At 42.9% G+C, this 13,618-nt stretch overlaps 1 protein-coding gene across 3 annotated transcripts in view; it reads right to left on the bottom strand.

Annotated features, from left to right (window-relative positions):
• eea1 (early endosome antigen 1) overlaps positions 1–13,618 on the bottom strand; it is an 18,440-nt gene extending 4,822 nt beyond the window's left edge. The window contains exons 1-23 of one of the 3 annotated variants that reach the window (XM_028957820.1): positions 13,481–13,618; positions 11,449–11,526; positions 11,221–11,333; positions 10,983–11,037; positions 10,784–10,849; positions 10,619–10,649; positions 10,412–10,516; positions 10,212–10,333; positions 9,873–10,028; positions 8,299–8,313; positions 7,862–7,978; positions 6,193–6,531; positions 5,783–5,932; positions 5,183–5,302; positions 4,697–4,900; positions 4,387–4,587; positions 3,770–3,883; positions 2,977–3,132; positions 2,727–2,866; positions 2,158–2,488; positions 1,666–1,767; positions 1,381–1,575; positions 663–845 (exon numbers count right to left, since the gene is read on the bottom strand). In XM_028957820.1, the coding sequence (XP_028813653.1) occupies positions 663–845; positions 1,381–1,575; positions 1,666–1,767; positions 2,158–2,488; positions 2,727–2,866; positions 2,977–3,132; positions 3,770–3,883; positions 4,387–4,587; positions 4,697–4,900; positions 5,183–5,302; positions 5,783–5,932; positions 6,193–6,531; positions 7,862–7,978; positions 8,299–8,313; positions 9,873–10,028; positions 10,212–10,333; positions 10,412–10,516; positions 10,619–10,649; positions 10,784–10,849; positions 10,983–11,037; positions 11,221–11,333; positions 11,449–11,526; positions 13,481–13,504 (3,117 nt within the window). In that variant the 5' untranslated portion in view covers positions 13,505–13,618. Of the gene's footprint in view, positions 1–662; positions 846–1,380; positions 1,576–1,665; positions 1,768–2,157; positions 2,489–2,726; positions 2,867–2,976; positions 3,133–3,769; positions 3,884–4,386; positions 4,588–4,696; positions 4,901–5,182; positions 5,303–5,782; positions 5,933–6,192; positions 6,532–7,861; positions 7,979–8,298; positions 8,314–9,872; positions 10,029–10,211; positions 10,334–10,411; positions 10,517–10,618; positions 10,650–10,783; positions 10,850–10,982; positions 11,038–11,220; positions 11,334–11,448; positions 11,527–13,480 lie in introns of those variants that run through there. The other 2 variants (XM_028957821.1, XM_028957822.1) reach the window with 2 other exon arrangements.

Below are 13,618 nucleotides of genomic sequence, written 5' to 3'. Positions count from 1 at the left end.
GTTGGCCTAGTGGCGCCACTGATTAAAGCAACGTCCCCACACACTGCTCCCTGGGCGCCTTTCATGGCTGCCCACTGCTCACTAAGGGGGATGGGTTAAAAGCAGAGGACACAATTTGTTGTGTGCATCATGTGCTGTGCTGCAGTGTTTCACAATGACACTGAAATTTCTGTGCAAATTTGAAGAGAAAAACACAAAATGGGTTTGGACAAAGGTAATCAGCTGTAATTTACATGACTTTTAAAAGGAGACGTGCTGTTGCAGAGGAGCTGGAATTTGGAAGCAACATCAAGTCACATGGTTCACTACGTAAAGCCAGCAAACGTTACAGTTTTAACCTTGTAGTTGTAAACATATAAAAATGTTTCTTGCACAGTCATACGGGAACTACATACTTTGTTATACATTGATGTGTCAATGACTTTTCCATAACTTTCTATATTTACTTTACTTTGTAGACGCTTTTATCCAAAGCGACTTGCAAGAGTTTACAAAACTAAGAGCCCTGATAAGAGCTAACTTGTCAGAAATGTTTATTTCATATTCCAAAATGTTAAGCCTGGAAAATTGTCTTTTCAAGGAACCCTGATTACTAATTATTAGTAGCCCTGTTAGCAGACGAATGTAATTGTGGATGACCTGTCCTATACAGAGATACACACCTTGAGGTCCTGGTGGGTAGCAGACAGCTCAGACTCCTTGCCATAATAGTCAGACTGTAGTGTTGCCAGGATCTGTTTTTGCTCTTCCAGGCTTTTCTCTAGAGCAGCAGCACAACTCCTTTCTGAGCTCAGGTCTTTAGCAAGAGATGACAGCTGCTCCTTCAGTTTATCCTCTTCCTCAGCCTGATGTCCGAATAAATACACAAATTTCACACACACGCATGCAAGCATGCACACACACACGCACAAAAAACTCAGTTGGGATTTCTAAATGAATTGCCTTGCAGTAATCATTTCACAGAATCAATTTGTAATGTAGCATCCCACACATTTTGATCATGTTTAATTATTATTATTACAGAACAGGTAATGTAATGATTGTGGAAAGCCAATTATGGGTATTAGTGGATAAAGTGTGAAGTGTGTAATTTGTGCTAATGCTCTATATAGGAAGAAACTGCACTTGGATGCAAATAAAATTATGCATGCCTTAATATGCAGATTTAAATATGTTTATGTCTGTGTTTCCCAACCCTGGTACTGGAGGAACGTCTGCCGGTAAGCTTTCATTCCAACACATGGCCTCGGAACCAGCCCAACTTATAATCAGGCAATTAAGAAACACCTATTCCTAATTAAGGTGGGGTTGGAGTGAACAAAAAACTCTGCCTTATGCAATTGGATAATGTGAAGTGAAATTTTTGAAAGTGAAACATGCCTTTTTGGCCTGGCCATTTCGGAGTTCTGACACTTGACTCTCCAGTTGCTTCACTTCTTGACTGAAGGACCCCTGGGTTGTCTTCAGCTCTACCTGCAGCTGCTGAATAACCTTGTCTTTCTCTTTCAGTGCATCTTGTGCCTGTGTCAACTGTGAATTCAGTGTGGCTAGCTGAGACTTCAGCCCCTTCTCGGCCTACAGGAATCCGGAAGAACATAAGCTTAGAATTTAGGCAGAGAATTTTCATAGCAGATAACAATAATAACAAAAATAAAGGAAGCTCACCTCAGTCATTTTCTCCAATTGACCTTTCACCCCAACAAGCTCCTTAGAAGTGGCATCTGTGTTCTTCTGCAGTTCGTGCAAAGCCTTCTGATGTGCCTTTTCCTGCAAGAGGAAATTTTTTTTTATTATTTTGGCCAAATGAAAGTGAAAGTGATTATGATGCACAGCAAGCACAGCACGAAATGTGTCCTCTGCATTTAACCAATCACTTTAGTAAGCAGTGGGCAGCCATGAAAGGTACCTGGGGAGCAATGTGTGGGGACAGTGTTTAGATCAGTGGCACCTCAGTGCACCTTGGAGGTTCGGGATTCAAACCAGCAACATTCTGATTACAAGTCCGTTACCTTACCCGCTAGGCCACACTTCCATTTATGTTGATATAAATGTTCATATCATGCTAATAATCATAAACTTACCAATCCTGAGAGAAGTCATCATCATCATAATATGCGAGAATAATACAGACACGGAACTGTTTCTGAAGAAACCCACCTTCTCTCCTATACTGGCCTCAGCAGTCTTCCTTTCCTTCTCCATCCGGCTTTGACTCTCCTGTAGTGCCTTGGTGGCTTTGCCCAGCTCTTCTTTAGCCTTGGACAGCTCATTGGTCTGGGTTTCCTTTTCCTGTTGCACCTTCTGAAGATCAGCAGTCAGGCGTTTTATGTTCTTATCGAATTCTGCCTGCCGTGTCTGCCCGTCTTGGGTCACTTTATCCAGGCATTCCTGGAGGCCAGTCTTCTCCCGCTGAGTGATTTCCAGTTGCTTCTGAACATCACTAAGAGTTGCCAACTTCTTCTTCAGGTCTTCTTTTAGTGTTGCAGCCCTGAAACCACAATAGTAATTTAAACTGATTTATTTATGTGGATTTCCATTAACCACTCAAATGCTCTTCACTGACTTTTTAAGTGCATGCTGTAGCTACTGTATATATTTAGTTGTAAATACCGTGATAACAGATAGGTATGAAATGTCCTGGAATGGCAGGTGTCTGCAGTATTTCAAGTACAAATGCCAATCAGGACGGGCACTGACAGCACTACGTAACTATGTGAATCCCTCACCGCTGTTTTTCTGACTCCAGCTGGTGACTCAGCTCTTTGTTCTTTCCCTCTGCCTCTGAGATCTGCTGCTTCTGTCTCTGCAGCTCCTGCTGGGCCTGATCCTGTGCTGCCCGTAACTCCACCACCAGTAATTCTGCCTTCTGGTAAGAGACAGTCAGCCATAGTGTAATGAGGAACGCAAACAGCAAAGCAATCACAATGCTGCAGCCAGTATTTACTCCTTTTCATGTGCCCTCAGTGGCCTATTTACCTTAGCCTGTCCCTCCAGTGCATCTCCGCGCTGCTCAGCACTCAGCAGCTTGTCCCTGGTCTCCTTCAGGCTGGACTCCAGCTGAGTGCACTGCTCCCGCTTCTCTTGCAGTCTGCTGTTCAGCTCTTCCAGCTGTGCCTTGCTTTTACTCAGCTCCTGTACATCAACAGAAGGGTCAAATGGGTCACATAAGCAAGAATCATAGCTTTACTTTACTTTACTTTATTTTGCAGACGCTTTTATCCAAAGCAACTTACAGGAGGAAGACACCAGCAATTCTCGTTCGATTTCTATAGATTTTGAGTTTACAAAACCTAAGAGCCCTGATAACGCCTAACTTGTCAAGATAGCTAAGATGTGACTTACCTTACTTTCCTCTTATAAGGTAAGTAAGAAAAAAAAAAAAATTATATATATTTAAAAAAAAAAAAAAAAAAAATCAATTTAGGGAAGCTTTTTTTTGCATTTAGTTTAGTTTAAATCCAAAGCTATGTACAACAGGGTTTTGCTCAGGGACACAATTAGTGGGATAGTAAGTGGGCTTCCAACCTGCTATTTTGTGGACTTGTGGTTCACAGGCAAGTGGCTTACACACTCGGCAACTATTGCCCTTAGGTTCTATAAAAAATGTGAAGAATGACTGACATGCTGCAGCAAGTTTTTGCCATTTGTGGGCGTTAGGTGAGAAAAGCCTGTACCTTCAGTAAAAGCACATTAACTATGACAATCAAACAGCATTGAGTTAGACAGAGCTGAGACAATAAATCGGTGGCAAGGAAGTAATAATGGTCACCTGCTGCTTGTCCTGCAGTGCATGCTGGGCTGTCTCTAGATGGTTCTGGAGATCTGCTCTCTGGGCAGACTTAGCTGCCTCAGCCGACAGTAGCATCTCTGTCTTGGCTTTCAGCTGGAAATAACGGGTAGACGTCTTAATATGGCAGCATTTAACTAGAGTATGTGTTTTTAAAAAGTATTGTATTAAACTTTTTTTTAAAGTAACAACCTTATTAAAGTTACTGTGTAAATGATGGGCAATACTTCTGAACTGGTGCAACACAACAGACTAAGCATATGGTTTGATCACATTTACATTTACCAGATGCCCTTATCCAGAGCGAATTACAATCAGTAGTTACAGGGACAGTCCCCCTCTGGAGCAACTTGGGGTTAAGTGTCTTGCTCAGGGACACAATGGTAGTAAGTGGGATTTGAACCTGGGTCTTCTGGTTCATAGGCAAGTGTGTTACCCATTAGGCTACTACCACCCTGATCACGAGAGTAAGGTCAAAAACATCCTCATGATTTACATCAATAAGTAGGTAAACTAGCAAACAAACACCATGCTTAGCACCAGTTTGAGAAATATTTCTTTACAAAAGTTCAAGTGCAAAGCTATTATATTTTAGGCACCTGTGTATCAAGCTGGGCCGCCTTTTCCCGGCACTCAGTCAGCTGCGTGTTCAGCTCACTGTTGGAATTTTCCAGAGCCTGGCAGCGATCCTGCACTGAGCGCAGGAGGGTCTTCTGCTCCTGGACCTGCTCATGGAGGTTTTCCTGGGCCTGTTTATGACTCTCAGCCTGGTTCTTCAGCTTCTCAGTCAGTTGAGTTATCTAGACAACCAAAACAACCCTGTTTTTACCGCTCAACTTTGTCCCTGTTGCTGTGATGTAAAACAAATACGGGAAACTGACAGCCACATAGCCACAAATCTTAGTAGACCTGTTCCTGCAGTGTGTGGTTCTTCTCCTGTAGCTGGTTGAGTATGGCAGCTTCTCCCTCCCCAGCCTGGATCTTGGCACACAGGTCCTCCCTCTCAGCCTCCAACTGGCTCACACAGTCACGGCTCTTCTGCAGCAAGGCCTCCAGGTTCTGTATCTTCTGGTCCTTGTCCCCGATCTGACGCAGCACCTGCTCCAGGTCATTCTGAAAGCAGTGGTTAACACAGGATAAACAATGAAGAAACAACATAATACTGAAGGTTCAGATGTGTCTCAGATTTAGTAGGTTTCACAATGCCCATTTATCTAATGTTATATTGTGTTATATATCAGTTATATTGTGACAAGTTAACGTGACAAGTTAACATGTCACATGTGACAATCACTTCACTTTCACTTGTTTGTTTACTTTATTTTTTACCTGTCTGGTACAGTTTAGCAGCTCCTCTAAACTAATTTGCTAAATATTTAAGCACCATTTCCCTACCTGGGCCTCTCTCAGCTTGCCATTGGTGCTCTGATGCAGGGTCTGCAGCTCCTGCTGCTGCTGCTTGGCTTTGTCCAGTTGGTGCTGCAAGTCAGTTCCCTTATTTGTCATCTCCTTCAGCTATGAACACACGGGACAAATAGAATAAAACACAACAGTAACCTTCAAATCATTTACTAAAGACTACACACCTCAACATGCACACAAGAATTAAGATTTGTGGACTCAACCGTTGTTTAATTGTTTTCATTTAAGTTATTATTTTAAATTATATATTCTCTCTCTTTTCCTCCATTCCACTAAGCATATTGTATTGTTAATTGCATTAAAGTTTTTATGAAATTAGTCTAACAGATTGATCAGGATTATATTTTCATTGTCTTGGCAGGATTATAATTTATTTTTTTTCCTTATGATGCATCATTCAGAAATTACAGTGCACAGGGTCAAATAGAAAACACACATTGATCAGGAAAGGAAATCAATTCTGCACACAGGAATTTATGCTGCTATTGCACTGCCTTAAGAGCCAGACCATGTTCTAACCAAACATATGGACTAATACAGTGTATGCATGGTGCACCTGTGCTGTCCCAGTACCTGCTCTTCAGAGCGGGACAGCTTCAGCTGCAGGTCGGCCGCCTGCTGCTCGCGGTCTTTCAGTTTCTCCCCGGAGAGCTGCCTCTGCTCCTTCAGCCGGCCTTGCACCTCCCCAAGCTGCCGCTCCGCTTCTAGCAGCTTTATGTGAAGCTGTGCACACACAGAGATACAAATCAGTGTAAAATTAAAGAATAATGATACCAATGTGCTATTTAAAATTTGGAAAATCATGGAACGCTTTTAAAAGGTGACTCAATGTCAATCTCTATAACCTCATTAGAAATGTATCTTGGAGAGAAAGAACTAACAAACCACCAAGTCCTTTTTGTTGGTATGTAATTATTTCTAACACCCAGAGAACAAACTAATTGTTCAGTGACAAAAGCCTGTCTGAAAGAGAAAAGTCCTACTTGGCTGATCTCGCTCTGTTGCTGTTGCCCCTGTGTCTCCTTCTCCTCCCTCTGCTGCAGCAGCTGCTTCTTCTCGGCCTTCAGCTCCTGCTGTTTCACCTCCAGCTCACTCACTTCCCTGCGCAGACGGGCCGCCTCCTCCCCGCGCTCACCCAGCTCGGACTGCGCCCTCGCCAGAGACGCCTCCACAGCCAAGGCGCGAGCCTGCAGCTCCTGAAGCTCCAGCTCCCGCTGGTGCAGGCTAGCTTGCAGGCCTTTTTTGGAGGCCTGCTCTGCTGTTACACGCTCCTCCAGCTCCTGGTTCTCCTTCTCCTTGCGGCTCAGATTTTCTGAAAGTCTCTGAGGGCACACAGTACCGGGCCCAGTCAACTGACACTGCATTAAGAGTCTTACATTTACCGCCTATTTTTACCTTCATGCAAAGTTGTCATGAAGGTAAACTCTAAAAAATCTGATTCATGGAACATAATTCTGTTTTAAAACATAAACAGCTAAATGTGTTTCCTGTTTTAAAAAAAAAGAGCCTTAAAAAAAAGCAAGCAAGGGAAATAGACTAACTAACTAGATCATTTTAAACCTTGACAGACTCAACGAGCCCCTAAAGCTTGAAGCCGCAGCATGTGTTGACATATTTAAAGGGGCGTGATTTATGATGCTTGGGATGGACACTTGAATATCAAGTATGTGTGTGTGCGAGTTAGTGTTCTGAGATCCTAGAAAGCTATAAAGAACACAAGGCCGATTACAACCCTCGTGCTAATAAGGGAGAGTGACGAAAACAGCGCACCCTTCAACAGCGTGCCCCGAATGGCCAAGGAACAGCTGGGATCTTTTTTACGGGGTGCCATGTAGTCATCTAGTCATTTCTACCTTCTCTGGACTCTTACTCAGTACTTCCATCTGCCACACTGATTACACACATTTACTCTGGAACGCATACTTCCTAGAAAATTCCAAAACAAGTGTGCAGGTCAGACCGGTTGCAAATGTTTTCCAGGTCATGCTCATTTTTACATCATGTAGTAATTAAAATATATATATCTCTCTCCATTCGTCTTTCATGGATACGGAGTCAATGTGCATTTATCCATTTAACTGATGACCATAACAGATCTATTCCAGCACGGATCCAAATCCTACTCCCTCGTAGGCACTCCTTTCTCAGTAAGGACCAAAAGGACTATTAAATCTGACAACTGAAATCCCCACTGACAACTTGAGCTGATGGTGACCGCAAGGGGGGGGGGTGTCATTACCTGCGCTAGTATTTCATACAGAACAATGGAGCAGCTTGGCAGAGATGAGCACCCCCCGCTGGTTTAATTATAGAATAGACCGTGTGTTTTGTCAACATACTTTAATGGCCAGTGAAGACACACACACACTCACACACACAGAGGCAGCTGACAAGACCCCTTCAGGGACGTTTGGAGTTCCTCTAAAAGACAGCTGGTGGGTCCCTCATAAACCTTTTTACAGTGGAAGCAGTTCAAAGGGACTAAATGGTTACTGAGTTGGGCAGGTCTGGTTCCGGGTCTCTTTGCATGTGTGGATGAGTAGCTCTGAATCTGCCGTGTGTGTGTGTGTGTGTGTGTGTGCGTGTGTGTGTGTGTGTATGGTGTTACTGGCCGGGGAGCTGGACATTTCTGATTTCCCCTGCGTATGCTACCTGGCTCTGCTGCTGAAGGTTGTTCAGGTTGCTCTGCAGTTGGTGGATCTGTTGCGTGTAGACCGCCGCCTCCTGGGGACCCTTCTCCAGTTCTGCCTTTAGCTGCGATATTGTCGTCTGTATCGTACAACACATGTGAGAGCTTACCTCATGCATATGAACCAAAAGCTTCCGATGCAAATACACAGACATGCTGAACTAAAAATGAATCAAATAATCAGTTGTTCACCACAACATATATAATAACTAAGACCACACAATTTAACATATACTGTATTCATGGCTTCAAAGACAGGAAATTTGTATTCCTGAATATAACTGACTGAGCAGCATGATTCCAGGTTTGGACACAATACAGAAGTCCCGTAGGACGATGGGGGTGCAGTGAGGGAGGACAAAACTGAGACGTAATGCAGTACAAAGACCTCAAGATTTACCTCCAGTTTACGGATCTCCAAGAAAAAGAGAGAACGGGTGGGGTGTGTGGTGTGGGATACAAAGGAGAGGGAAGAAACAAAAACAGACATTTCCAGTTAGGCAGGTGAAGACAGGACTCCACAGGGCACATACATCCAAAACTGTAAAGCACACAGAAGCAGGGAAACTAGAACAAAGAGGGTTGGGTGGTAGAGCCTGACCTCCGCACCATAATTCAGGCAACTCAGTGTTGTTCAATTTATTCAGAGTAATCATCTATTGAGCTGGATGCTAATTTTTGTTTATCCAGATTTTGACTGAAGAGAGTGTCTCAGTAAGGTCCTTATAAGCCTCTGGCAACCATTTCTGCAGTCTCGGCTCCTCAAGGGAAGATTTGCAAATCTTTCTTTGAAAAATATTTTCCCACATTTGGTTAAAAACAGAGAAAACAATTTTCCTCTAATGTGTCATACAAAAGGAATTTAAACACATGGCTCAGGCCATGCAGGCACATCACTATGTAAAAAACAAAAAACTAAAACAAATTTGCAGATGAAGTGGAAGTAGTTGCACATAATTAAAGCCCAATTTGGATAGGTTTAATTTATAGCTATATTCTGTTCCGCTGAGATTATCTAGTTAGCACTGATGCTTAGCAGCAAATATAATAGTGCACAACATGGGAAATTGTAGAGGACTAAACAGAGGCTCCCCTGGTATTCTCTGGATACTCTATGTATAAATCACACATCCAACTCTGCCCAATTGGTATGGACAAAAATCACACAACGGATCGAAATATGTATGTTATAACAAAATGTATTTCTATTTAGATTCTGGAATCTTTGCATTCGCCCACTAGAACATGCTGTCAACAATGACAGAGCAAAAGTCAAGGTGAAAGGGTAAAGGTTTCACAAGGTTTCAATGGCTTTTGAGGACATTTCAACATGTAACCAGGCAGTTACTGACATGTTCAAAGTGGAAACGCCCATTTGCGGAAGGGCAGATTAACATTAATGGTTCACCTTAGGAATGTGTAACTAAGGCACCCTGTTTTAATTCACTACAAATTGCACAGCAAATCACGGATCCCTATCTGGGTCCAAAGTCCAGCAGCTCTTATCTGTGTCACAGCTACCCATCTACCATTTGTATTTAAACAGAGGACTGGGAGATTCTCTTAAATGGTTTGATCAGGGTTAACATTTTTACGGACAAAAGGACAGAACGCACTGTAAGGCACTGAGAACTGTTTGTGTAAGTATTAGCATGTACAGCGTAGTGGGTCTGTGCAAAGATAAAGAGTGTAAGCCTAGGGCAATATGAAAAATACATTAAGCACATTAATTATTGTGACTTAGTGTGATTGGCGAGCACTTGATCACCTCAGGATTTAATTTTACATTTGCTGTGTTTAACTGGAGGATGTGACAAGTGGTATATAAACTGTACCTTACAAATAAGAGCTTGACCTTCTCAAAAACAGCCAAGGACAGTCTATAATGTATAAAAGATACTAAAACAATGACAAACAGGGTTTTCATAGCCCACATCATGCACTGTTTGAAAGGATGAATGTGAGGGGCATTACCTCTGAGGTAGTGTAGTTGACTTTTAGTTCTTCATATTGGTTCTTCAAGCGTTCTGACTCCTCCTCCCTTTCACGACTCATCTTATCCATCAGGGTCTGAACCTGAACCAGCTCTTTCTTCAGCACATCCACATCCTCCACCCCTGGCCTTTGCATCTAAAGAACCAGTGAGTGAGCATGTCAGGACTGATGCACAAAACACGGGTTTTACTGTTAAATGGCCAGATGTACATTCGTACATTCCATAAAGTCTTTGCTGTGAATCTGTCGACCCAACTGCATTTAGCCAGCGATAGTAGGCAAGTTGGGTGTATAAATATTTAGTTTAAATGAACATACCAGCTCTGTGTTCAGTTTTTCTTTTTCCAGTCTTTCCCTCTGCAGATCTTGAGTGAGGGAGGACAACTTCTGCTCCACCACCTCCCTCAAGCTCTTCTCCTCATCATAACGTGACTTGATGTCTGAGAAGTTTCAAATAATTACCATACTATGCTTTTTCTTGAACAGAAAAAAAAAAAAAAGTCTAAACATAGACTTGCCTACGATCTCAGTGGCCAGCTGGGCAGCTTTCTGTTCAAACAGGTCCTTCATCTGCTTGATGTTGAACATCTCAGTCTCTGCTTCGTTCAGTTTCATCTCCAGAACTTCAGTTTGTAATAAACAGCAAAAAAAGAAAATAAATCATATCCAACATTGTATTGCTTATCCTTAATAGGTGATCTTTTTCTTGCACCGAATAAACTCACTTGATTCCTCTGAACTTGCTTGACCATCACTCTGAAACAATATGTTAAAATATGATATATCAAGTGCCATTTATAATTTAGGCCAAACAAAGCTGTCACCCTCGCTTATCAGTTGCATTGATATTTTCAGTTGACACCATCAGGAAGGAATCTGAAATGAATTACTTGCTTCAGGTGTCCTTGAACTTTATCTAGTTCTTTCTTCAGTTCTCCTGAAAACCAACGTTCTTCCTGAAAGCAAGGATGCAGAATACAGGCAACCAATATTATCAGTGTCAAATTCAGACCACATCTAGAACAAAGGGGCTTTTTTGCTCCATAGTGAAAATCAGTTCAGTGTGAAAATTGCAGAACCAGCCATTACCTTTAGTGATGCCTGCAGGTCCTGAACCTCCTGTCTAAGCAGGGTCAGGTCTTCCCTAATTGAACAAAAGAATGATCACAGCATAGTCCTCTTAAACTGGAAAGCAGTGTATAATCTGTATGATTTGGAGTAAAATTGTTGGGGGAAAAGGTCTGAGAAATAAAAAGGACTATTCAGAACTCAATGGAATGTTATTATTACTCAGGATTAATTACAACAAGCAAGACAATGGTCTTACTGGCCAGGGCTGAAGTGAGAGGGCTGGTCCGGAGAATCGTGGAACAACTCATAGTGTTTGAACAGCTCCTCTGCTGAGTTATGGGACTTCATACACTGCGGACAGATGAAGCCCTACACAAAGACAACAGTAAGGGCTCAAAACACAGGGGCGTTGGGGAAACACCTATCAAAACACAATGCGGTATTCAGACACTAATAAAGTGGGAGGTGAAAGGGACTCGCCCACCTCAGAAGACTGCTCATTATTCATATCAGCAGATGACTGCTCTGTGTCCGAGCTCTGGGAGCCACCTTTCCCAGGAGTCTGTGACAGAATAGAGGGAAAGAAAGGGAAGTGAGATCAGAAAGTGGGGAAAAAGCACACATCTCAAGTAGATATGAACACAAATCTAACACTTACACATGCACATGCGTACACATTGCACAAAACAATACAAAAATGTATATGTATTATAATTTTTTCTTCGTCTAGCACTAAACAATCTCAGAGCATGCTTTTTGATGACAAGTTAGGCCTTATCAGGGCTCTTAGTTTTGTAAAACTCAAAATTCTATAGAAATCGAACAAGAATTGCTGGTGTCTTCCTGTTGTAAGTCGCTTTGGATAAAAGCGTCTGCAAAATAAAGTAAAGTAAAGTAAAGCAGGCTGGAAATGTTGAAGAGCAGATTAAGATTGTAGTCTATCCTGGCCATCCGGTTACTATATCCAGTACAACTTTCATTTCATTCCCCCTTCATGAAACATGAAAATAGACACACACTGTAAACCCTTCACTGCACTCTATGCAGCCAATAAAGTCGTGAGCCCTTCTGAGAAAAGGGGTGGCAGAGACTGGCATGACATTAGACAGGCCTTGCCACCCTGCAGTGTCAGTTAAGGACACACATATCTATGCAACCCAATACTTACTGAAGAAGAGTTAGCCATGTTTGTAGAACGCCATGAAAATAAGGCCAGCTGAAGTTATAAACCCAAATACTACACCGCAAAAGATTAATCTGTTAAACAACAAGCTCTCGTGCTCCTGCATCACTTTTAACATTATGCAGGTTTAAACAGGTCATATCTTAAAGTATAAATACATTATAAATACATTTGCAATGACAGGTATAAGGGGAAGTTAAGATGTCTAGATAATGTGTAATTTTGGGGAAGGCTTTGTGAATCCGATTTTCATTCAAAATGCCCCCCAAAAGTCAAGATGTGTGCTGATTGATCAGTTCTTGATGTGTGGAACCCACTGGCCCACTCTGACATTTTGTGTTCATCTGTAAATTAGTCGGTCAACTGATTTCCTTTATCTGGGTAACAAATAGGCAAATCATTTATCAGTCTACATCACCAGTGTGTGTCAACATATAGCATTTACATTTACAGCATTTATCAGGCGCCCTTATCCAGAGCGACTTACAATCAGTAGTTACAGGGACAGTCTCCCCGGAGCAACTTAAGGTTAAGTGTCTTGCTCAGGGACACAATGGCAGTAAGTGGGATTTGAACCCGGGTCTTCTGGTTCACAGGCGAGTGTCTTACCCACCCATAGCACCCATAGCAATCTAGCATGCTAACTAGAACCAAAGAGGCAACACGAAGCTAAACCTCTTCTCATCAGCAGTCACCGCGAGTTCGCCTACTGCACAGAAGCACTACGAAAGCAGGGGAATATTAATCCCCGGCTGTCAGTCGGTGCATCGTTCATACAGCCAACTGTTAGCTGGCGTCAAGCTAAACGACGCTAACATGTCAGCTAGCTAGGCCGCCCTGCGACCAGACAGGGAACAGAAACTACGAAAAGCGGTCACGAGGTCTGGTGACAGTGCGACACATGGCAAGCGTTCACCCCCGCACCGCGAACCAAACGGGTCGGGAGGAATAAAGAACCCCCCTGCCGACATCTTCAGGCAGCTAATCTCGCTAATGTGCTGTCAAGTATCACATTCCCTTTCTGAGAGGATGAGCTAACGGAGCTAGCGGCGGCTAACTAGCAGTCCCACCCACTCAGTGGACACGTTGGAGATAAGGAAATAAATAAATAAATAAATAAACAAAAAAGAAACGCCACGTCGCAGCTAAATAATGAGGCGTTCTGGGACCAGCATTGCTTTTGTGGTGATAATTACTTGCGGTGTAAGTAGCAGGCCTGCGCTGCTTGTTTTGACGAGAAAGCACGGGCCTGCCTACTTAAGGAGGAGACCGGCTGACTGTCACGGCGGAAGCCCACTTTCCTCTGGAAAAACAACAACAACAACAATCTTACCATCTGCAATATCCTCCTGAGCATGGTGCTGGTCTATCTTTGTATCCTTCAAGTAGACCGCTTTCTGATGTACGTATGTCGGCGAGAACACCTGACCAGCCCGCCAGCTACAGCTTCAGCAGCACTGGTGGGGGCGGG

The sequence above is a fragment of the Denticeps clupeoides genome, chromosome 17, assembly GCF_900700375.1.
Source record: "Denticeps clupeoides chromosome 17, fDenClu1.1, whole genome shotgun sequence".
In the NCBI taxonomy this organism is placed as follows: Eukaryota; Metazoa; Chordata; class Actinopteri; order Clupeiformes; family Denticipitidae; genus Denticeps; species Denticeps clupeoides.
The sequence above is the reverse complement of the archived record's forward strand: the minus strand, read 5'-3'. Positions and strand labels throughout refer to the sequence as shown.